General features: G+C 39.5%; 1 protein-coding gene across 1 annotated transcript in view; it reads left to right on the forward strand.

The window, feature by feature from the left end:
- Positions 1-25885, forward strand: part of prdm5 (PR domain containing 5) — a 140979-nt gene that overhangs the window by 43670 nt on the left and 71424 nt on the right. The window contains exons 11-12 of the mRNA XM_056449460.1: positions 545-638; positions 16384-16544. Coding sequence (XP_056305435.1) covers positions 545-638; positions 16384-16544 — 255 coding nt within the window. The remainder of the gene's footprint in view (positions 1-544; positions 639-16383; positions 16545-25885) is intronic.

Here is a 25885-nt window from a genome sequence, read left to right on the forward strand (position 1 = left end):
AGCCTCAATGACTGCCACAGTTTCCCACCAGGGGAAGTGACATCACTTGAAGCAAGTCATATGCTTTTCTTTATCAGTGATTGACAGATTTTTATAACTGATATAACAGAGTTGACCAGACCATAAGGACACATGCAAAATGTGCATTTTATTATTACTGAAACTTTATTATTATTATTAAATTAGACTTAATTATTACATTATATTGTTTTTAAAGCTGATATAATGTGTGTTATTATTCAAAATGGTTTCCTTAAATACAAAGGTTTTAGTTTTTGGAAAATAATTGACTCTAGAATCAATCATATGTAGTTAATATCTGATGTTGGTTGTCCTAACCCTAACCCTAACCCAAACCCTATCAAGTTCATGAGATATTTTATGTTTGCTTTATCATTCACTGGTGGAAATTGTAAAGGCTTATCATATGGAGAAATAACACCAAATTCTCTGCAACAAGACATGTAACAATAAGGAAGTTAAATGAGTTATGAATTGGGTTGTTTTGTGCTGTCAAATTAAAAGTTTTTCTGCTTTTCTCTAGACTCATTCAGAGGAGAGGCCTTTCCAGTGTGAGGAGTGTAAGGCTCTGTTTCGTACCCCGTTCTCTTTACAGCGCCACCTCCTCATTCATAACAGTAAGTGTGTGTGTGTGTGTGTGTGTGTGTGTGTGTGTGTGTGCGTGTGCGTGTGCGTGTGCGTGTGCGTGTGCGTGTGCGTGTGCGTGTGCGTGTGCGTGTGCGTGTGCGTGTGTGTGTGTGTGGATGTGTTTTTGTGACATATCAGGACACAAATCTGTATAATGACATAGCTATGACACGGTATTACAAGAAGGTGGTGAATTACGAGGACACTGCTGACATTCTCATTTCTCTTCAGAGCAATACAAAATAGAGTTTGTACAGTATAAAACAATGGGAAACCCATGTTATGTCCCCACAATTCACAAAAACAAACGTGTGTGTGTGTGTGATTTCGACGACAAAAGAAACCAATAATATCCAGCTGCAGGCCCTCAGAAACACACACGTTTTAGGCACACACAATCTGGCACACACAATCTAGGCAAGCCATATATGGTTACGACGGATGTTAATGTTATTAACGTCTTCTTGGACATCGTCATCGATATATTTTGATATATGTGGTTAATAAATATTGTACACAATAAACAATAGTGTTTACTTTATTTCACAAATATTGCGATCGAGACGGGCGAATGGGGAGCATTGTTTCCGATCGCCATTCAATATAATAGACTGAACAGTTTTCTATCAGTCATCATAGATGATCAGTCATTATTATCTGACAGAGTCAATATCGCAGATACTCGTTTGCTGGCCTTGCTGAAAGATCTAAATTGCACAGGTTTATTTTATATAATGGATTCATTCATAATGAAGGAAATAATTGCAAGTTAATATAGGCAATAATACATTTTACATGTAATAAATGTATAACACTATATTAATATTTTACTCAAGCGATTTAATAGTGTGTATTTGCTTAATTTTCTAATAACTTTTTAATTAATGATTTCCCAAATTAAATACTGTAGTAGGCCTAATTTATAGTAAGCAATATATTGTTTTTAAACCAAAATTTTGCAATAGAAACAAATTAACTATTAATAATTAATCAAAAATTAATAATAAGTAAATATATATATATATATATATAACTAACAGCTGTGACAGCTTAGTAAAATAAATTAGTTTATAATCAGATAATCAGTTTATAACTATATTATATCAGTAAGTGATTTTAACCAAGTATGATAATATTAAGATCCTGAATTAGTTTATTACACTTAATCCTACAATTAGACGGTCTGACGGTTTTCTTTGTGAATGTGGACACGTGAATAAAGTCATAAGTGTGTTTAACCAATTATTTTTATTGACATAATTTGAGTTCAGAAACTGCAGAGATGTTAAAATGATCTTTACGATATTAAAATAATATAATAATAACCATATTTGTGAAATTCAATAGGTGGCGATAATGCTAAGGAGGTAGTTAGTTACCATATATGGTTTGCCTAAACCGTGTGTGCTAGATTGTGTGTGCCTGAAACGTGTGTGGTTCTGCGGCTGGATATATCTCAAAGAAACACATAGGTAGAGTCATGAAAACATTGGTTAAATCCATTTTAATATCTTATAATGAACACTTTAATACATGTTTAACAAAGCTTGCAGTAAACAAAACATTTTAAAATGTTTTTTCACAAATACCATTGTTTATGGAGTCTATTGTAGTCCATCAGCATGGTCATAAGCACGTCCTTTCAGCTGATTTCATGAAAAAACTAAAAGTATTATTTCTTTATTATTATTATTATTATTATTATTATTACAATTGTTGAAGTGTAATTGAAGTATAGTTAAACAAGGGAACTCCAGCAACACGTGTAATAAAGGAGAACATTTTATTCATTCATTTTCTTTTCGGCTTAATCCCTTTATTAGTCAGGGGTCGCCACAAGGGAATGAACCGCCAACTTATCCAGCATATGTTTTACGCTGCGGATGCCAGCCATAACTGGGAAACACCCATACACACTCATTCCAACCCAGGCTCATTCTGAAAACGTTCCTCTACGGACGTTTCTGGAGACCGCGAAATACGTCTCGGCGGCACGTTTTTCTGCAGTTATTGTTTTCGTGAATCCACGAGAGGCCGCCGTGTACGCTTTTTGAGATCTCAAATTTTTCTCGCGGAGCATTTGGGCTAAGTGTTTGACGGCGTCTATCAAAACGAGGATGTTATAATAATATTATAATATTATTACCAGAACATTTCTGTGGCTTTATTTTATGTATATCAGTCGGTTGGCGAGTAAACATATATAATGAATGAAAATACACAGGCCTGTGCATGTAGACATATAATGTAGTGCTGTACAGTAACGTGTCGATGCGATTGTGTGCTTTATCTTCCTGATTTCCGCTGAACTGGGCGGGTTGTGTGATGTTTTATTCGGGGGACGTTCTTTGATTCGGAGTTTGCATGACAAGCTGCGAGCTACTAGCCCAACAGTGCAAACGCGACATGGTTTCGGCCTCACTGCTCATGCTCCCGGGCTATTGGCACGGCCCAGACCAATAAAAGCCCTGGCTCGCACTGACCTGACAGTGGAAATGCGGCTATGAACTCAAATAAGCACTCGTTACAACCGAGGTCTGCAGAAGAGCATCTTTGAACACACAACACGTCCAACCTTGAGGCGGATGAGCTACAGCAGCAGAAGACCACACCGGGTCAGACTGCTGTCAGCTAAGAACAGGAAACTGAGGCTACAATTCACACAGGCTCACCAAAACTGGACAATAGAAGATTGGAGAAACGTTGCCTGGTCTGATGAGTCTCCATTTCTGCTGCCACATTCGGATGGTCGGGTCAGAATTTGGCCTAAACAACATGAAAGCATGGATCCATCCTGCCTTGTATCAGCGGTTCAGGCTGTTGGTGTAATGGTGTGGGGGATATTTTCTTGGCACACTTTGGATCCATTAGTACCAATTGAGCATGGTGTCAACGCCACAGCCTACCTGAGTATTGTTCTGACCATGTCCATCCCTTTATGACCACAGTGTCTCCATCTTCTGATGTCTACTTCCAGCAGGATATCACACCATGTCATAAAGCGTGAATCATCTCAGACTGGTTTCTTAAACATGACAATGAGTTCACTGTACTCAAATGGCCTCCACAGTCACCATATCTCAATCCAATAGAGAACCTTTGGGATGTGGTGGAACGGGAGATTGGCATCATGGATGTGCAGCCGACAAATCTGCAGCAACTGCGTGATGCTATCATGTCAATATGGAGCAAAATCTCTGAGGAACATTTCCAGTAGCTTGTTGAATCTATGCCATAAAGGATTAAGGCTGTTCTGAAGGCAAAAGGGGGTCCAACCCGGTACTAGTAAGGTGTACCTAATAAAGTGGCCGATGAGTATATATTTTAACTTCAGCGAAACTTTTATGGTCCCTGATATCCTTCATTATCCAGTAAATCCCACTGTTCTGACTGGATCCGGACACTGCTTCTGTGTTTTCTGCAGTCGTGAGCGATGTGTTAGGTGTATGAGTAAATGTGAGCAGACATTAGCTGAAAGTATTCTGACCCTGAGTGCCACTGAACCCTGGGCTGTGTGTGTGTGTGAGTGCTTGTGTGTGTGTGTGTGTGTGTCTGCGGGACGAATCTCAGCGCTGCTCTGGCCAGTCTAGACTGATCACACTGAGATTATTGAGCTGGAGGAATTTCCTGCTGTCCTCTCTGGAGACACACACACACACACACACATGCTCAGAGAGACATACAATTACACACATACATGTACACACAAGCATAAATGCACACACACTCTTAGAGACGCACACAGACACACTTGAACACACACACAAACAGACACGCACAGACACACAAAGAGACTTGCAAACAAAGACACACACACACACACACACACACACAGACTCGGACACACAGAAAGACACTTTTGAACACACACACTAAAAGATTCACAAACACTCACACACACACACACACACATGCTCAGAGAAACACATACAATCACACACATGCATGTACACACAGGAATAAATGCACACACACTCTTAGAGATGCACACACACACACAGACACACTTGAACACACACACACAGACACACAAAGAGACTTGCAAACAAAGACACACACACACACACACACACACACACACACACACACACGCACACACACAGACTCGGACACACAGAAAGACACTTGAACACACACACAAAAAGATTCACAAACACTCACACACACACACACATGCTCAGAGAAACACATACAATCACACACATACATGTACACACAAGCATAAATGCACACACACTCTTAGAGACGCACACACAAACAGACACACTTGAACACACACACAAACAGACACACAAAGAGACTTGCAAACAAAGACACACACACACACACACACACACCGACTCGGACACACAGAAAGACACTTTTGAACACAAGCACAAAAAGATTCACAAACACTCACACACACACACACACACACACACACACACACATGCTCAGAGAAACACATACAATCACACACATACATGTACACACAAGCATAAATGCACACACACTCATAGAGACGCACACACACACACACGCACAGACACTCTTGAACACACACACAAACAGACACACACATGCTCAGAGAGAAGCATACAATCACACATATACATGCACATACAAGTATAAATGCACACACACACACACTCTCCGAGAGATACACACACACACACACACAGGTAAAACTACTGGGCCAACACAATGTATCCGGAGAAGAAGGTTGTTGTCTGGGTTTGGATTTGTGTGCGGTTTCTCTGATGTGTTCTGGATTTACAGTGTGTGTGTGTGTGTGTGTGTGTGAGCGATCTCTTACGGCCCACTGTGACATGATCTGCTCCATCTGTGTCAATATTTGCTTCTGAAATAAAGCTGTTTTTGTGACCATCTATTAAACACACGTTATGGTTTTAAAAGGCCCGAGTGGCTCAGTGGGACGATTCCTGCGCAAACATTTCACAAACACCCCCGTCTGTGTGTGTGTGTGTGTGTGTGTGTGTGTGTGTGTGTGTGGGTCTTTTGGTGTAGTATATTTATCACTTCATCAAGAGTTCAGTATTGACTCTTCAGATCAGGCGTTGGGTTTGGTGATTGTTGGCATTGAGCGATTGACTGAAACTGCAGATATGCACTATTTCTGATGTCTATTTTGAGTTAATGTGTCAAAGATGTTCACAGTGGACTGGCTGTAATTAAACCCTGTGTTCATCCTTTTGGAGGAGTACAGTATGGATTTTAATATTCATCATGTATAGGTTCAAAAAATACTTAAATAGTTCATATTTGTACAATTCATTCATTCATTTTCTGCTTAGTCCCTTTATTATTAAGGGGTCGCCACAGTGGAATGAACCGCCAACTTATCTAGGATGTTTTACACAGCCCTTCCAGCTGCAACCCATCACTGGGAAACACCCATACACTCTCATTCATACACACATGCACTATGGCCAATTTAGCTTATTCAATTCACCTATAGCGCACGTGTTTGGACTGTGGGGGAAACCGGAGCCCCCGGAGGAAGCCCACGTAAACGCAGGGAGAACATGCAAACTCCACATAGATAAGCCATCTGAGCCAGCCGAGGCTCGAACCAGCGAACTTCTTGCTGTGAGGTGATTGTGCTACCCACTGCGCCACCGTGATGCCCTTGTATAATTTAATAGTTGAATAGTTAATGTCCTGTTCTAATGTCTGAGCAAAAAAAAAAATGAAAAGGTATATACAATACCTGACTAAAGTCTTGGTGCCTATCCAAGTTTTAGGAACAGCAAATAATAACTTGACTACTAGTTGATCATTTGGTATCAGAAGTGGCTGATATGAAAGGTAAAGGCCTCTAGATTACGCTTATTTTACCCAAATAAAATCTGATCATGCCTTGATTATTAATGATTTGATTAGGACAGTAAGGTCTGACTCTGCTCAGACTAAAGTCTGCTCACTGAACCTTCAATAATGTCCAGTATAGAATATGTGCTCATGCTGCAGTGGAAACAGAATGAATATTGTGTCTGACTCCATCATGAGCTTGGAGGACTGCATCCATACATCTCTGCAATGACTCAAATCACTGATTAATAAAGTCATCTGGAATGGCAAAGAAAGCCTTTTTGCAGGACTCCCAGAGTTCATCAAGACTCTTTGTGTTCATCTTCAACGCCTCCTCCTTCATCTTACCCCAGACATGCTCAATAATGTTCATGTCTGGTGACTGGGCTGGCCAATCCTGGAGCAGCTTGACCTTCTTTGCTTTCAGGAGCTTTGATGTGGAGGCTGAAGTATGAGAAGGAGCGCTATTCTGCTGGAGAATTTGCCCTCTCCTGTGGTTTGTAATGTAATGGGCAGCACAAATGTCTTAATACCTCAGGCTGTTGATGTTGATCATCCACTCTGCAGATCTCTCGCACGCCCCATACTAAATCTAACCCCAAACCATGTTTTTTCCTTCACCAAACTGGACTGATTTCAATGAGAATCTTGGGTCCGTGTGGGTTCCAGTAGGTCTTCTGCAGTATTGCTGATGATTGGGATGCAGATCAGCAGATGATTAATCGTACCTTCTGACACTTTTACAAATGATCAACTAGAAGTCCAGTTATTACTTGATGCTCTTACAACTGGGATCGACTTTAAGAGGTTTGTCTGGTAGTGTATATATATATATATATTTAGCAATAAGTAAATAGTAAATAACAGATTTTAAAATCATTAAAAATATTTTATGCTTTCATAACCATTTTATTTTATGTTTTACACAGACATTTTTATCCTATAATCTATGCTACTGTATATTGCCAAAGGTCTTGGGGCAGGTTTTTTACTCATTTCCATGTCCACAGGTGATTAAAATCATTCTTAGACTGTTTGGAAAGTCTTCCTGGAGGAGCTGAAGCTGTTAAAGCTGCAAAGGGTTGGGGGAATTTAAGGCATTTAGATTAGGATGTTGTTAAAGTTCATGTGCAAATCGAGGCAGATATCCCGAAACTTTTGCCAATATAGTGTACATGTAACTTTTCCAAACTTAGCTACAAAGGATGAATGGTTTAGCTTTTATAATTTATTTATTCAATTACCTGGTCTGGTCACAACATTACTGGGATAGTAATGAAACAGAAATGAAACAGAAAGCGGTGTCTGTTGAACAGAAAAGAAGAAAAAATAGAGTTAGAATGAAGGCATTGACTTCCATCAATAGGAAAAAGTAATTCTGCAGAGGTCAGTAGTTGCAGGTTTCCAACGTTTTAAAACAAGAACTTCATTTGTGTTCAACAGAAAAACAAAACACAACTATTTTTTTGGGTTGAACTGTAAGTTTATTAAACTGTTTCCTGTTCATTGGTTCAGCAAGTTAGAATGATTTCTGAAGGATCACATGACACATTTATAATCTGTAAAAAAACATCTATATGTGAACTATTTTACTGCACGACCTTTTTGCACACCTGCCTTAGTTCTGACAGTGAATCTGCAAAGATCCTGCACCACAAACTCCATTTTGCCCATTGTCACACTAGCTGCATCCCAAATCGCATACTTATGCACTATTGTACGCCATTTTGTAATATAAATAGTGTAAGTAGTGCGTTCACACTGAAAACTCAAAATAGTAAGTGCACTTTAATTACCCGGATGATGCACTTATTGAACCGGTAAAATGATTGACACTTCACACACTCAACAACCGCAGCTTTGCTCACGTAGCGGAAGGGGCGGAGCTATCGGGTGCACATGCTTAATAACTTTATTTATTTTGAATTGAGAAAGCAAAGTTTTCCTACGAGAGTGATTATAGCGCCTCCCCATGGTGAATGCGGTTATACTGATGGCAGGTATTATTATTAGGTAGTTTGGTCATTTATTTCACTGATTTGGCAACCGTCAAATGTCATCAGGGAAACTTTTCCGTTAAGTAAAAAACATTAGTGCTCCATTTTGGACGACACTACATTCATATACTATGCTGTTGAGTATGTAAGTGCATAAGTACATAGTGCATGAGTGCATAGTGTATAGAATGGCATTTGAGATGCAGCTATTGTAAAAAAAAATATCTGCTATTAAACAGTTTCCATACTTTCTGTTCATTTACGGTTGTGAATTGCATTATGGGATGTTGATCTCTGTTGAAAATTCAACTCTACAGTTTCACAAAGTGACTTTTATAGACATTTTAGTAGTTTGAAATTATAGAATGTTTAAGAAAGACCATATAGAGAAATAAGTCTGTAAAATATCAGAAACTGTACTGGCAGGTTTATGTAGTGTAATATACAACACCAACCCAGAGAATATAGCACTTTAAACTATTAAAAATGACAATAAAAGCATTGCAGACAATACAACAAACATTATTTAACGTGTTCCTCGTGATTTTATTGTTTGTTTGATTGTTTTTTTTTTTTCTAAATAAGCACGTATTTCAATTTTTGTTCAAAAGCGTTGGAACAGTAAAGCATTTAGCATTTTGTAATGTTTCCATTCCTTTTCAAAACACTTAAAAGACGTTTAGGGACTGAAGACACCAAGTGATGAAGTGTTTCAGGTGTCATTTTCTCCTATTCTTCCTGCAAACAAGTCTTAAGGTGGGCAAAAGTACGGGGTCTTCGTTGTCGCATATTGTGCTTTAAAATGCGCCACACATTCTCTATTGGAGACAGATCGGGACTGCTGGTAGGCCAGTCATGTGCCTGTATCCTCTTCCTCCACAGCCTGGCCTTTGTAATGTGTGCAGAATGTGGTTTAGCATTGTCTTGTTGAAATATGCATGGGGGTCCCTGGAAAAGAAAGCAGCCCATCGTGCCTCAAAATCTCTATGTACTTTTCAGCATTAATGGTGCATCACAGAAGTGCAAGTGCAAGGGCACTGACACAACCCCATACCATGACAGACCCTGGCTTTTGGACTTGTTGCTGGTAACAGTCTGGATGATTCTTTTCTTCTTTAGTCCATAGCACACGACATCCATCTCTCCCCCCAAATACCTGAAATACTGATTCATCTGACCACAGTACACATTTCCACTGTGTGATGGTTCATCCCAGATGTCGCCAAACCCAGAGAAGTTGACGGCGCTTCTGGACACTGTTAACATAGGGCTTCCTTTTGGCACAGTACAGTTTTCACTGGCATTTGTGGATGTAACTAAATATTTTGGTACTTGACAAAGGTTTGCTAGAGTAGTCCTGAGCCCATGTGGTGATCTGGCTTATAGATGAATGAGGATTCTTGATGCAGCGCCCCCTGAGGGATCGGAGATCACGGTTGTTCAGTTTAGGCTTGCGCTCTTGTGCTTTACACACTGTAATTCCTACAGATTCCTTAAATCTTTTAATGATGTTCTGCACTGGTGAAATATCCAAATGTCTTCCTGTCTTTCGAGGAACATTGTTTTTAAACATTTTAATAATTTTCTCTCGTATTTGTTGGCAAACTGGCGATCTTCAGCCCAACTTTTTCTGATTTGGGGTTGTAAGTCTCTTTGTTTTATTATTAGGGTTAAGCTAAATATCAGCACTGCAATTATTTCCATTACTTTCCCACAATTCAGTTCTGCTTGCTGAATAAAATGCTCAAAGGGCCATATTTTTTGTTTGCAAATTACCACAACATCCAACGAATTAAGCCAAAATGTGACATTGTTTTACGGCTTTAGATGGCAGAGATAGCGAACTGTGATTGAACCACCTGCTGACCTGACGAGCCCTGTGCTGGATGACTAGTAATTGTGATCATGAGTGATTAAAAATGGAGCTACAGTACGTCATACTCAATGTCTTACAGAAACTCTGTCCAAATACTAGCAAAACCAGCGCATGAATAAAGAGATTCACTGATACGAAAAAAAGGGAGATTAGTATCTCATGTGATGACAAGGCTGTCGTATCCACCCTGCATGCCCATTCATTTAAAGACATTGTTCGTAGTCCAGGTTTTTATAACCCAGAATTCAGTCTGTTCTGCTGTTGATTAGATGCGGTGACGCGTTGGACTGCGTTCAACCATTTATAGACCAGAACTAAAGCTCTGGCACCAACTCTGCATGTGTTTGTGACACAAGCCATTGTTCAAGCCTCTACTCTCAAAATAAGGATGCTTGCTGTTTGTTCAAACTACTTATTGAAACACAATTCAATTTAAAGTGTATTTGTATAGCGCTTTTCACAATCATCATCGTTTTAAAGTAGCTGTACATTATTGCATTACTATTTAATTCAGAAAAGTTAAGGTTATTAGTTAGCTGAACTTTATTACTTACTAATAACTTAACTAGCTAATTAACTAACAGCTTTTAACAATTATTATATATATAAACATATATAACTGCAGGTTAGCTAGCATAGACAGTTGAAGACACAATTATTTACCCTCCTTTGAATTTCTCTTTTTCTTTTTCAAATATTTCCCAAATGATGTTGAACAGATTCAGGAATTTCTCACAGTATTTCCTCTAATAATTTTTCTTCTGGATAAGTCTTAATTGTTTTATTTCAGCTAGAATAAAAGCAGTTTTTATTTTTTTTAAAGCAATATAAGGTCAATATTATTAGCCCCCTTAAGCAATATTTGATTTGTATTGTCTACAGCAGTGTTTCCCAACCCTGTTCCTGGAGGCACACCAACAGTACATATTTTGGAGGTCTCCCTCATATGTCCCATTCATTTGAGGTTTTGGAGGCTCTTCTGATGTTCTGATGAGCTGATTCAGGTGTGTTTAATTAGGGAGAGGTTGAAAATGTGGACTGTTGGTGTGTCTTCAGGAACAGGGTTGGGAAACACTGGTCTACAGAACAAACCACTGTTAATCAATGACTTGCCTGATTACCTTAATTAACCTAGTTAAGCCTTTAAGCTGACTTTAAGACTTTAAATACTCAACATAGGCTCATTCTGAAAACGTGCCCCTATATACATTTCTGGAGATCGCAAATTATGTAGCCAGAAGCATGTATGGCTGCATTTCGTCTTTAAAACGAATGCTACAGGGCGGTATGATGCCATTCCTTTTCACGCTTACCAGCTGACTCCTTACCTCCATATGGGCGGCTTTTCTGCTGTTACCAATTTGTCCAGTGGCTCTCCGCATATGTCGGACGGTTTAAAACGGAGTTGACCGTGAAGATGGAGATTGAGTCTGGTGAAAAACGGTTCCAGAAAGCAGGTAAAACAAAAAACAAAATAAACAAGTAAATAACAGGGTGAGAATGTGGTAAAATCTGAAGACATGGTAAGAATCAGGCAGCCGCAAGGGCTTTTCTTTTTCTGGATTGCTTTTGAAAACACTGTTGGTTAGGTTTAGGGAAATTGGTGGTTGGGTCAATTGGTGCTTTTGAAAACACTGTTGGTTAGGTTTAGGGAAATCGGTGGTTGGGTCAATTGGTGCTTTTGAAAACACTGTCGGTTGGGTTTAGGGAAATGGGTGGTTGGGTCAATTGGTGCTTTTGAAAACACTGTCGGTTGGGTTTAGGGAAATGGGTGGTTGGGTCAATTGGTGCTTTTGAAAACACTGTCGGTTGGGTTTAGGGAAATGGGTGGTTGGGTCAATTGGTGCTTTTGAAAACACTGTCGGTTGGGTTTAGGGAAATGGGTGGTTGGGTCAATTGGTGCTTTTGAAAACACTGTTGGTTGGGTTTAGGGAAATGGGTGGTTGGGTCAATTGGTGCTTTTGAAAACACTGTTGGTTGGGTTTAGAGAAATCGGTGGTTGGGTCAATTGGTGCTTTTAAAAACACTGTCGGTTGGGTTTAGAGAAATCTGTGGTTGGGTCAATTTGTGCTTTTGAAAACACTGTTGGTTGGGTTTAGGGAAATGGGTGGTTGGGTCAATTGGTGCTTTTGAAAACACTGTTGGTTAGGTTTAGTGAAATCGGTGGTTGGGTCAATTGGTGCTTTTGAAAACACTGTCGGTTGATTTTTGGGAAATCGGTGGTTGGGTCAATTGGTGCTTTTGAAAACACTGTTGGTTAGGTTTAGGGAAATCGGTGGTTGGGTCAATTGGTGCTTTTGAAAACACTGTTGGTTGAGTTTTGGGAAATCGGTGGTTGGGTCAATTGGTGCTTTTAAAAACACTGTCGGTTGGGTTTAGAGAAATCTGTGGTTGGGTCAATTTGTGCTTTTGAAAACACTGTTGGTTGGGTTTAGGGAAATGGGTGGTTGGGTCAATTGGTGCTTTTGAAAACACTGTTGGTTAGGTTTAGTGAAATCGGTGGTTGGGTCAATTGGTGCTTTTGAAAACACTGTCGGTTGATTTTGGGAAATCGGTGGTTGGGTCAATTGGTGCTTTTGAAAACACTGTTGGTTAGGTTTAGGGAAATCGGTGGTTGGGTCAATTGGTGCTTTTGAAAACACTGTTGGTTGAGTTTTGGGAAATCGGTGGTTGGGTCAATTGGTGCTTTTAAAAACACTGTCGGTTGGGTTTAGAGAAATCTGTGGTTGGGTCAATTTGTGCTTTTGAAACACTGTTGGTTGGGTTTAGGGAAATGGGTGGTTGGGTCAATTGGTGCTTTTGAAAACACTGTTGGTTAGGTTTAGTGAAATCGGTGGTTGGGTCAATTGGTGCTTTTGAAACACTGTCGGTTGATTTTTGGGAAATCGGTGGTTGGGTCAATTGGTGCTTTTGAAAACACTGTTGGTTAGGTTTAGGGAAATCGGTGGTTGGGTCAATTGGTGCTTTTGAAAACACTGTTGGTTGAGTTTTGGGAAATCGGTGGTTGGGTCAATTGGTGCTTTTGAAAACACTGTCGGTTGGGTTTAGGGAAGGGGGCGTTTGGGGGTTTTGGTCGGTGGGTTAGTCACTCTGTCATTTAGTCGACAGTGGCCTCTGGTGGATTTACGCAAGAACAGCAGGTGTGAATGGCACTCGTGAGAGCAAAAAGCGTACACAGCAGACTCTGGCAGATTTACGAAAACAAAAACTGCAAAATAAACATACCTCCGGGGATGTATTTGGCACTCTCCAGAAATGTATACAGGGGTAAGTAATCAGAATGAGCCTGGGTTGTGAATACTAGCATCTTGAAGAATATCTAGTCAAATATTATATGCTGTCATCATGGCAAAGATAAAATAAATCAGTTATGAGAAATGAGTTATTAAAACTATCATGTTTAGAAATGTGCTGAAATCTTCTTTCTGTTGAGCAGTAATTGGGGGAAAATAGACTGGTGAGCTAATAATTTAGGAGGACTGATAATTCTGCCTTCAACATTTCTTGAGCTTCTTTTGGACAACTTAATTATTTTACGTTCAATCCACTCAAATGTGTAACTAATCATTTAACCTAATTCCTTCAAGTTGACCTAACACAAACCCTTTTTTTACAGCGTATAAAGGTTTTCACAGCACACATTTACATTTTCTTGGCATCTTGAACGATTTGAAGAAGACAAACAGAGTGCCATCTTCTGAAAAGAGCTGCGACCTCCTCTGAGAGATGGACGCTTTCTGGCTTTTACTGTCTGACTGTGCTCCATCTTCAAAACAACAGGATGTAGAGGCCAGACGGCCTTTTCTTCTAAAGCAAAAAGTGCCTCATAAAAGGATAATGGGACAATTTGGACAGCAAAGTGAAGGGCGGCAAAGTGGGTACACACAATGGAGTTTCTCTGAGTGGCACGCTTTTAAACTTGTAACAATGGCTGTCCGCGTTTTCCTGACATTTGGCACCTCTCCGGGAATCTGTGCGTGATGTGTGCATGTCGAGGACAACACACAGTACTCTTCATACACAAATACACTTCATTCAACGCCTAGACATCACCTACACTGTAAATAGTGATTATTTATTCATTCAGTTTTATTTATTGTAACACTTTTAATTAAATTTGTGTTTGTTTCCTTTTGGATGACTTCAGACGATGAACGTCTTTCTGCAGATATAGAAATTGATTGTGCTGGTGAAAAACAGCTTAAAGGGCCCCTATGGTAAAAAATCTACTTTTCAGGCTGTTTGGACAGACATATGTGCATGTATGGTGTATAGAGCGTCATATTGGGGTGATATAAACACACCCAGTGCTTTTTTTTCAATTAAACAAGAGAAAAAACGGTGGACCAATTGGAGCTGTTTTCAGATCGACCGCAACTTTACGTAGGAGAGCGGTCCCCCCGCCCACCAATATTGATTGACAGGCGCGTCATCATATCCTCAGTTTGTTGATTCACGTCCGCCATTTTCAGCTTGAGTCGAAGCGATATCACTAAAGGAACACGCTAGCTCTATTTTTAGATGCAAGGCTCATTGGGCTCAACACAAGATCAATATTCTCCACATTATCGCTCTAATCTGAATTATTGGTTGTATCTTTAGGTAGGTTTGCAAACATGTGTACTTCTACCTTATACTTCAGCCGTTTGCATTTCTCGCGATCCCAGAAGCTCCCTGTGATCTTAACTAGCATGCGTTTTAGAATTCTAAACATAGGTTTCTATCAAGGTACACACAACCACACAACGGCACTTCATGTTTCTGCCGCGCCAAAGAGAGTGTCTGGTGTGCCGTGTCACGGCTTCAAGCGACGCATCCCCTGCCTCAGTCAAAGATAATTCAGTGTGTGTGGTTATTAGTCTCGGTGTACAAGCTCAGTACTTGAAACTAGCACACAGTTGGCTGTAAAACTGTACAAAGACGCATATGATTTTGTACCCTCTGCTTGGTCTGTGTCAAAGAGTCGTACATGTACAACTGATTGCTAAACCTCTCCTGCTCCTTCTCTCAGTCTGCCCAAACACAGAGCGGGTCATGGCCCCGCCCCCTTGTTATGTTGGTCGGGAAGCCGAAACTAATCTACATGTGAAGCAACACACCCCTAAATCAGCGAGCTGTGGACACTCCCCCAACATGACACTTTTTAACACATTATAATAAAACAATCTGAATTGTGTTTTAAACTGAAGCTAAACTGGCACACTCAGAAGAACCATAATATTAATATTAAATCATAAAAAAGAGGTCAACTATGTGCCCTTTAAGCGAGTTGACAACATTTGAGCAGGTTTGGGATCAGTTTGGATGTTTTAAACGTGCATTTTATGTAAAAAATTGTGTGTACCTACTTGTTTTTAGTTTTTAGCCATTTTTGTGTGTGGTTGGGAGGGTTTTGGACAGTTTGCGCTGGAAGCATTCAAGTGGATCTGGCAACACTGGCAACACAATCTCACGGCAATTCGTAATTTTTTTTTGTGGCTAATTCGTACAAATTCGTACGATCTAATTCGTACAATTTAGTACGATTTGCTCATCCTCCAATGACGGTTGGGTTTAGGGGCGGGGTTAGGTGCCACGCCTCCTTTTTAAAATCGTACCATTTCGTACGACTGAACTCATACGAATTCGTACGAATTAGCCACTAAACTGTCAAAACGTAAAATACTTACGTTTTCTCGTGAGATCAGGCTGGACCACCATGTGTCACACACTGCATAGAAGCTCATTTTTAAAAGCTCATAATAAGGGCTCTTTAACTATGTTTATATATAATAACTTTAACTGTTAAATGCTATTAATTAACAGCTATTAATGCTATTAAAATGTGATTAATAATATATTAATATATTATTAATTAATAATAATATTAATTAGATAAAGTTATTAGTAACTAATAAAGTTGTGGTAACTAATAACCTTCACTTTTCAGAATTTTGTAATTGTACTGCAATAATGTTCGCCTGTTGTAAAGCTGCTTTGAAACAGTAATGATTATAAGCAGTGCTATGCTAATAAACTTGACTGTCTGAATGCAATCTTTTCTCTGTCCAGATGAGAGGACGTTTAAGTGTGACCATTGTGACGCCACTTTCAAGCGTAAAGACACACTCAACGTGCACATTCAAGTGGTTCACGACGGACACAAGAAGTACAAGTGTGACCTGTGTGAGAAGGCCTTCGTCACGCCGTCAGTGCTCAAGAGCCACAAAAAGGTGCGTTCATAATCACACACATTTGAGCAACGTCACACACACACAGCTAGTGTTTTCCCCCTACTGATAAACCTCCGGTGAAAGGTTAATGTGACTGTTTTCAATTGTATACGGTCCCTTTTGCAGCACTAATGTTGTAATTTTAGTAAAATACAATCAGTTAAATAGATTCAGGGGTGACACAATGGCTCAGTGGTTAACACTGTTGCCTCATAGCAAGAAGGTCAGTGGTTCGAGTCCCGGCTGGGCCAGTTGGTATTTCTATGTGGAGTTTGCATGTTGTTTGCTCCGGTTTACTCCAGCGGATGCACTTTCAGTCACAACCCAGTGCTGGGAAACACCCATACACACTCATTAGCCGCATTTCCACTATCGGGCCAGTGCGAGCCAGGGCTTTAATCGGGCCAGGCCGGGCCAATAGCCCGGGAGGTTGAGAAATGAGGCCGAAATCATGTCGCGTTTCCACTGTCGGGCTAGTTGCTCGCAGCGCGTCACGCAAACACCGCCCCCAGAATGTCCCCCGAATCAAACGTCACACAACCCGTCACACAACCCGCCCACTTCAGCGGGAACAAAGAACTCAAATTATAACCACAAACACAACCTGGCATCACTACGAGAGCTGGAAGATGGAGAACACCGAAGCGATTGCTTTTTTACTGTTTGTGGTCTGTTGGTGTAAGGCCAGACAGCGATCCCTGGATAAGGACATTCGAGTTCGGCGGCATTTACTTCGAACACAGATTTTGGCTGCAAGGCGCAAAAGAGCAGCCGAGCGACAAGAACGACATATACAACAACAACTGCTATCCATTTTTTCTTCTTCTTAGTGAGTTGATCAAGCGCGATAGCAAAACAAATGTAAGGGAAGAAAGCATCTTGTCTCCTCTTTACCTGACAGGAAAACTCCGCCTTTGTACGTAACCCCGCCCCGAAGCCCCAGTTGGCCCTCCTTGGCTTAAGGTATTCGGCGGGCCGAAAAAGGCCGGACGCTGGCCCCAAGGAAGCCCCGCTTTGGCCCGATTACGCCCCGGAAGTGATAGTGGAAACGCGACTGGCCTTGGCTCGCCCTGGCTCGCTCGCTTTAGGCGCGATAGTGGAAACGCGGCTATTCACACACACACTCATTCACTATGACCAATTTAGTTAATCAATTCCCCAATAGTGCATGTGTTTTGACTGTGGGGGAAACCAGAGCTCCCGGCCATGCCAACACTGGGAGAAGATGCGAACTCTACACAGAAATGCCAACTTGCTCAAATCAGTGACCTTCTTGCTGTGAGGTGACAGTGCTAACCACTGAGCCGCCGTGCCTCAAATATGATCCATAGTACGTAAAAAAATACTATGAAAATGAATGGCCACTGTATTCCAACATTCTTCAAAATATCTTCTTTTGCTTTCGACAGGTTTGAATAGTGAGGAGTGAGTTAATCATGACCATGTACATTTTGAGTTGAACTATCATTGTAATTTTGGTGAGCTGTATGCTATACGCGATATGCTCAGTGTTTTATCGATTATTATGATGAGAGCGAGTGTGTGTGTGTGTGTGTAATACATCAATCTCCGTGTTAATAATATGTTTGAATGTTTGTTGAGAAAGCGATGTTTTTTATCCTCCTCCGCGGGGTTTGTGGGTGATGAACGGCCGCTGACACACTGAAGCTCTCGTCTCTGGAATTATTGAAACACAAGGCGCTGTCTTTATAAACAGACTGTGTATACTTGAAGCTTAAGCAACTACATTCTTGGCTAAAAAACTCTTAATAATACATTCCTCAACACAGCAAGAGTAAGATAAGTCAAATTATGTGTGGATAATAATAATATAACAGTAATAATATAATATTATGTGTTGATGACAGTAATATAGTGGATCTAGATCTGAGCATGACACTCACTGTGAGAAATATCACTGAATTTCCTTACATGTTTTATTCATAGCCTTTAATATTAACGGTGTTAAATGTAAATATATTTAATTTATCTATTTAAACATATAAATGAAATGTAAAAAAATGTATATATTTTTCAGATTTGACAATTATATGACCTCATCTGACCTTTTATAAAGATTTAAACATATAATTATTAGATTTCCTGTTAAATGTTAATTCAAATATTTCCCAAGTGATGTTTAACAGAGCAAGTACATATTTCTACATTCATTCATTCATTCATTCATTCATTCATTCATTTTCTTGTCGGCTTAGTCCCTTTATTAATCTGGGGGCGCCACAGCGGAATGAACTGCCAACTTATCCAGCATGTTTTTACACAGCGGATGTCCTTCCATCTCTGGGAAACAACCTTACACACTCATTCACACTCATTCACTACGGACAATTTAGCCTACCCAATTCACCTGTAGCACATGTCTTTGGACTGTGGGGGAAACCGGAGCACCCGGAGGAAACCCATGCGAACGCAGGGAGAACATGCAAACTCCACACAGAAACGCCAAGTGACCCAGCCGAGGCTCGAACCACTGACCTAAAATCATATTGCTTTTAGTTTGATTGTAAAAACAAACCCAAAAAAAGTTGAAGTTGCTGTGGTCAATAATATTAGCCCCCTTAAGTTTTTTTTTTCCATTGGCTACAGAACAAGCTACTATTGTACAATGACTCGCCTAGTTCCCCTTGTAAACCTAGTTAAGCCTTTAAATATGCACTTTAGACTGAATATCAAAACTAACTAGTAAAATATTAGAACCCAAAATTGGGACAGTATGGAAAACTCAAATTAAAAAAAGAAAGTAGTGATTTCTAAATTTACTTTGACTTGTATTTCATTGCAGACGATACAGCAAACATTATTTAATATGTTCCTCGTTATTCCTATTGTTTTTTTTTTTTTTCCAAAATAAACACGTTCTTGCAGCACATTTCAAAAAACGTTGTGACAGGAGCAGTTTAGGGCTAGTAAACAGGTAAACTGGGTAAATAATGATGTGAACAGGTGATGTCAACAGGTGATTGTAATTTTGATTTGGTACAAAAGCAGCATCCAAGAAAGGTCTAGTCCTTTAGGAACAAAGATGGGCAGAGGATCGTCAGTTTGCCAACAAATACGTGAGAAAATTATTGAAATGTTTAAAAACAATGGAAGACATTTGGATATTTCACCTTAAACTGCAGAACATCATTAAAAGATTTAAGGAATCTGGAGGAATTACAGTGTGTAAAGGACAAGAGCGCAAGCCTAAGATGAACAACTGTGATCTCCAATCCCTCAGGGGGCGCTGCATCAATAATCCTCATTCATCTATTAGCCAGATCACCACATGGGCTCAGGACTACTTTAGCAAACCTTTTTCAAGTACCACAATATGTAGTTACATCCACAAATGCCAGTTAAAACTGTACTGTGCCAAAAGGAAGCCCTATGTTAACAGTGTCCAGCTGCGCCGTTGATTTTTCTGGGCTCAAAGGCATCTGGGATGGACCATCACACAGTGGAAATGTGTACTGTGATCAGATGATACGTATACGTATTCTCTGTATTAAACAGCACACGGGGAATTAAATATATTCACTTATTTCTTAATCTGATGAATGATGATTTCAGTGAATCATGTTTATAAAAAAAGTGCAGCTATGCTCGCAGACGTACTCTCTAATAAGACCACCTTTAGTTCTCGTCTGGAAACCTTTGATTTATTTTTCAGCGCTTGAGTGTTTCCTTCCACATGGTTAAACTGCAATCCACAATCATCTAATATCCTGCACAACGTGTTATTCCCTCCAATCATAACACAATCGTGATTTATCACCTCATTTCCACACATGCCATCAGCTTCAGTTTCAGATCTCAGCTTTATTCTTCAGCTGAAGCTCTTATTATGAAGAGTTTACTATGAAGAAGTGTGTGTGTGTGTGTGTGTGTGTGTGTGTGTGTGTGTGTGTGATTACAGTTACGATAACAGAAGCTGAATCTGACATTGTGTCGCCTCATTTCAGACAGCAGTGAAATAAGAGCTGCTGTTGGCGCACAAGTAAAGCACTTTTACTGTATTGATTTACTTTAGTGACAGCGTGAGGCCAGTGAAGGCCCAGCGGCGTGTCAGAAACACCACTCATATGATACTCTTCAACAGTAGCTGCACTGATCAAGACTGCTAAATCAACTCGCTTTTCTTACATCTGCAGGGTTTTCCACAAGATCCCGATAGATTGGTTTGAAAGTGTCTTCTGTTTTTTAGTGATCGCTGGACATTTTCCCAAAGAAAATCACAATTTTGGTAGCATTTTACAGTAAGGTTGCATTAGTTAATGTTAGTATATGTACAGTGCTCAACATATATGAGTACATCCCTCAAAAATCTCTCATTTAAATGATTATTTCCTATAAGAAGCTTTACAATATTATATTTGTGAATATACAGTAGATTAGTCAGTACTGAAGCCAAATCTGGAGCTTCTTTATCAAACTAACTAACGATAACGGTCAAAAATAACAAAAAATATGACTTAAAGTTACTTTTATTCAACCAGCAAGTTTGTTTGTTTGTTTGTTTTTGACTGGAAATGACAAAGGTTTCTCCTAAAAGGTAATAAGTGCAAAACATTAACGTTTTGCAGTGGCCCAGCCAGAGTCCTGACTTAAACCCAATTGAGAATCTGGAAAGAGCTAAAGATCAAGGGGATGGCAAGGAGATCCGAAAACCTGAAAGAGTTGTTGCTCACCGATAAAAATGAATGGGAAAAATAGCATGCAAAAAGCTGGTCAGCAATTATAGGAAGCACTTGATTGCTGTGATAGTCAATAAAGGCTTTTCTATTGATTATTGAGAAGGGTGTGAATAATTTTGGACATGTCCCTTTTTGTTCAATGTAATTAAAAGCTGAGAAATATTTGTTTGCCCTCAATGATGCCTCTTGTACACTCTTACTATCTTCCTGGAGAAGCCTGTGTCTTTTCTGGTCAAAAAAAAAAAAAAAAAGAAAACACTTGCTGGTTGAATAAAAGTAAATTTAAGTCAGATTTTGTCAGGGGTATAAATAAATAAATAAAAATCTGACTTTAAAGTTCTGTTTATTCAACCAGCAAGATTGCTTTTTTGACTGGAAATGACAAAGGCTTCTCCTAAAAGATAATGAGTGCAAAACAGTGCAAAACATTAACGTTTTGCAGTGGCCCAGCCAGAGTCCTGACTTAAACCCAATTGAGAATCTGGAAGGAGCTAAAGATCAGGGTGATGGCAAGGAGACCTGAAAACCTGAAAGAGTTGTTGCTCACCGATAAAAATGAATGGGAAAAATAGCATGCAAAAAGCTGGTCAGCAATTATAGGAAGGGTTTGATTGCTGTAATAGTCAATAAAGGCTTTTCTATTGATTATTGAGAAGGGTGTGAATTATTTTGGACATCCCCCTTTTTGTTCAAATGTAAATAAAAGCTGAGATATACTTTATCCCCCCTCAATGATGCCTCTTGTACACTCTTATTATCTTCCTGGAGAAGCCTGTGTCCTTTCTGGTCCAGAAAACACTTGCTTTTTGAATAAAAGTAAATTTAAGTTCGATTTTGTCAGGGGTATAAATGTAAGAAATCCCTTTATTCAACCAGCAAGTTTGCTCCTTTTTTTTTTTTTGACTGGAACTGACAAAGACTTCTCCTAATTGATAATAAGATGATGTACAGTTTTGCAGAGTCCTGACTTAAACCCGATTGAGAATATGTGGAAAGAGCTAAAGATCAGGGTGATGGCAAGGAGAACTGGAAACCTGAAAGAGTTGGAGCTCATGGCTGAAGATTAATGGGCAAAAACAGCATGGAAAAAGCTGGTCAGCAATTATAGGAAGCATTTGATTGATCTAATAGTCAATAAAGGCTTTTCTATTGATTACTTGATTATTAAGAAGGGTGTGAATACTTTTAGAAATGCCGATTTTTGTTCTAATGTGGATAAAAGCTGAGAAAGATCTTGTTCACCGTCTTACTATCGTTTGGTAGACGCCTGTGTCCTTTCTGCTCCAAATAAACACGTGCTGGTTGAATAAAAGTACATTTAGGTCAGATTTTCTCAGGGGTATAAATAATTTTGGGCTTGATTGTATATAGTATAATTTCTATATTATTATCATCTCTAATGACTGTATTATCAGTTTTTTAATGTCTAATTGCTTTTCACCAACCCTATAAACAGATTTATTCAACTTTATATAATTATTCATATAAACTATATATATAACTGTAATTATTTACATATTCATTCATTCATTTTCTTTTCGGCTTAGTCGCTTTATTAATCTGGGGTCGCCACAGTGAAATGAACTGCCAACTTATATGTTTTATGCAGCGGATGGCCTTCCAGCTGCAACCCATCACTGGCAAACATCCATACACTTTCATTCACACTCATACACTACGGACAATTGAGCTATACCCAATTCACCTGTACCGCATGTCTTTGGACTTGTGGTGGAAACCGGAGCACCCGGAGGAAACCCACGCCAACACGAGGAGAACATGCAAACTCCACACCGAAATGCCAACCGACCTAGCCGAACCTCGAACCAGCGACCTTCTTGCTGTGAGGTGATTGTGCTACCCACTACCCCCATTTCACCCAAAAAAAACATGCTGTGTGTATATGCAAATTAAGTAAATGAGACACATAATATCAGTTCTGTTATTGTTTGTTAACACTAGTAGTAATGTTGTACAATATTCTCACGTCTCCATCGGTGTCCCAATGACGATTATTAGTCCCAGTACTGTCCTGACCAGTGGCTGAGTTTGTGGACATGACATGCTGATTCCAGAACTAGGGAGCTGACCGTGACGCAGCCTTAATCGGAGAAATCCAGACCCACTTCCACATAGAGATCGAGTGTGTTCAAGACAGAAAACCTTGTGTGCTTGATTCATGGCTGCACATCACTCCCACCCCAATATGTCAGCTTTTATAATCAAACCCAACTTATGTCTTGCTGTCTGTAGTGATTTTTAAATATTTCTTTTGCTAGCATAAGTAAGACCACATGGCTGGGGGAAACGCTTAAACGAAAATAGCATAGCTAGACACACGTCCCTTACATCACAGTCTGTGTTTTTTTAATGAAAATTCCATTATTTATTGACTCATATCGTGTCATTTCAAAAATGCCAAGGATTTTTTTTCTCCTTTTAAAGACCACAGGAGTCTTTATAGAATAGCGAGGGTGTTTTTTTCCCCCTTAAATAACCTACATGGAAAGAACCTGTCACGATCACCAGCGATCATACACACATGGACTACAAATCCGCCATTTTTGGACTACATATTCACACATGCACTCCGTTCACACACACACATGCTTCCCCATTTCCACTGATTGGACTCCCACAGCTGTTGCAACTTCTGGACTGATTACACACACTACTTAAACAACACACACACTCCCTGCCTTTGCCGAGTCTTGTTTAACTGTAAAGTGACATTTCAACGCGTTTCCCTTAGTCTTGTTACCCCGTGTTTTTGATCTTTGCCTGGTTTCCCTTTCTCTTTGTCTGCTGCCTGTCTACCGACCTCTCGCCTGTGACTGATTACGATTCTGGACTGCCTATATACATCTGTTTGCACCTGTGTTGACCATTGCCTCCCTGACATCGAATAAACCTGCACGTGGATCCTAAACCTCAGTTGTCTCTGTCACTCCCCGTGTTACAGAACCCGTATAAAGCTCCAGGACAAAATATTAATATTTAGATGAACTTTCCATTCATAACTACAGTAGCTGTTATTTTTCTCTCTTGCACACCCTTTTATTTACTGTTCCTTGTGAGTACACACACACACACACACACACACACATATTAAAAATGAACTGAACCAACATAATTTGGGTGGGTTGTTTTATATTTTGCATGTATATGTTCACTCCACTCAAACCCCTTTTAACTCTTTTGCACTGTTCGAATTGACTACATTTTTGTTATGTTCCTCTGAATTAAACTGCTGTAAAAATGCATAAGATTCATATTTTTTCACATTTTTTTTTGCATAAATCTGTTAATCAACCTCAGTCCTGATCAAAACTACTAAATTGTTTAGAAAATTACAGGATTTAGACTCTTTAATTGCTAAATTCATAAGTGATATCACTGATTTGGAGAAAAAAAACACACGAAATGACGTATTTTCAATATAAAAATTAATTGTGGACTGGATTTTATTTATTTTTTACCCTTTATCACAGTCATGTGAAAGATTAGTGTCAACATTGGCTTTGATGCATTACTAGATTTTCATTTGTTCTCCCTATTGTACTATTGGTAGCTGTTTTTGCATTGACTTCCATTATAAGCACATTTAATTGTGCATAAATACAGTCTTTGTTTTTGTTTACTCCGTGTAGTTCTGAGAGCTGAGATGCATATTTTGATTTTCTCAGACATTCAAGGTATGTGCGTAAAGGTCACTCACAGACTCCATATTAAATCCAGAAACTAAGCTATCTAAAGCAGGGGTCACCAATCTTGGTCCTGGAGGGCCGGTGTCCCTGCAGGGTTTAGCTCCAACTTGCCTTAACACACCTGCCTGGGTGTTTCAAGTATACCTAGTAAGACGTTGATTAGCTTGTTCAGGTGTGTTTGATTAGGGTTGGAGCTAAAACCTGCTGGACACCGGCCCTCCAGGAACAAGTTTGGTGAGCCCTGATCTGTTAGTGGTGCTAACAGATGATCTACAGTAAGAATTACAAATTGTACCTCTTACCAACAGGGGAAACCACCAACAATCAACAATGCATGATTATGTGCTGTCATGATTTTGTAATCAAAAATTGATTATAATGGAAGTCAATAGGACAAAAACAGCCACCAACAGTAAATAAGGGAGGAAAAAAAATGAAAATCTATTAAAAACAATGCATCAAAGGCGAAGTTGTTACTAATCTTTCACAAGACTGTGATAAAAGGTTAAAAAAATACAGCCCACAGTTACTTTTTATATTGAAAATATGTAATTATGTGTGTTTTTTTCACAAACAAGTGACATCATTCATGAATTTGGCCATTAAAGAGTTAAAATCCTGTGATTTTCAGGATCAGGAGTGAGGTTGATGGAAAAAATAATAATAATAATATTAATCTGATGCATTTTTACAGCAGTTTAATTCAGTGCATGTTTTCATCCCGAACATAACAAAGGGGAAGGGGGGGTCTATTTAAAAATCATTGAGATCTATTTAAAAATCAAAGCATTTTCTCAAAATTCATTCATTTTCTTTTCGGCTTAGTCCCTTTATTAATCTGGGGTTGCCACAGCGGAATGAACCGCCAACTTATCCAGCATGCGTTTTATGCAGTGGATGCTCTTCCAGCTGCAAACGACCACTAGGAAACATTCAC

This window comes from Danio aesculapii, chromosome 23 (genome assembly GCF_903798145.1).
Source record: "Danio aesculapii chromosome 23, fDanAes4.1, whole genome shotgun sequence".
NCBI classification, from domain to species: Eukaryota; Metazoa; Chordata; class Actinopteri; order Cypriniformes; family Danionidae; genus Danio; species Danio aesculapii.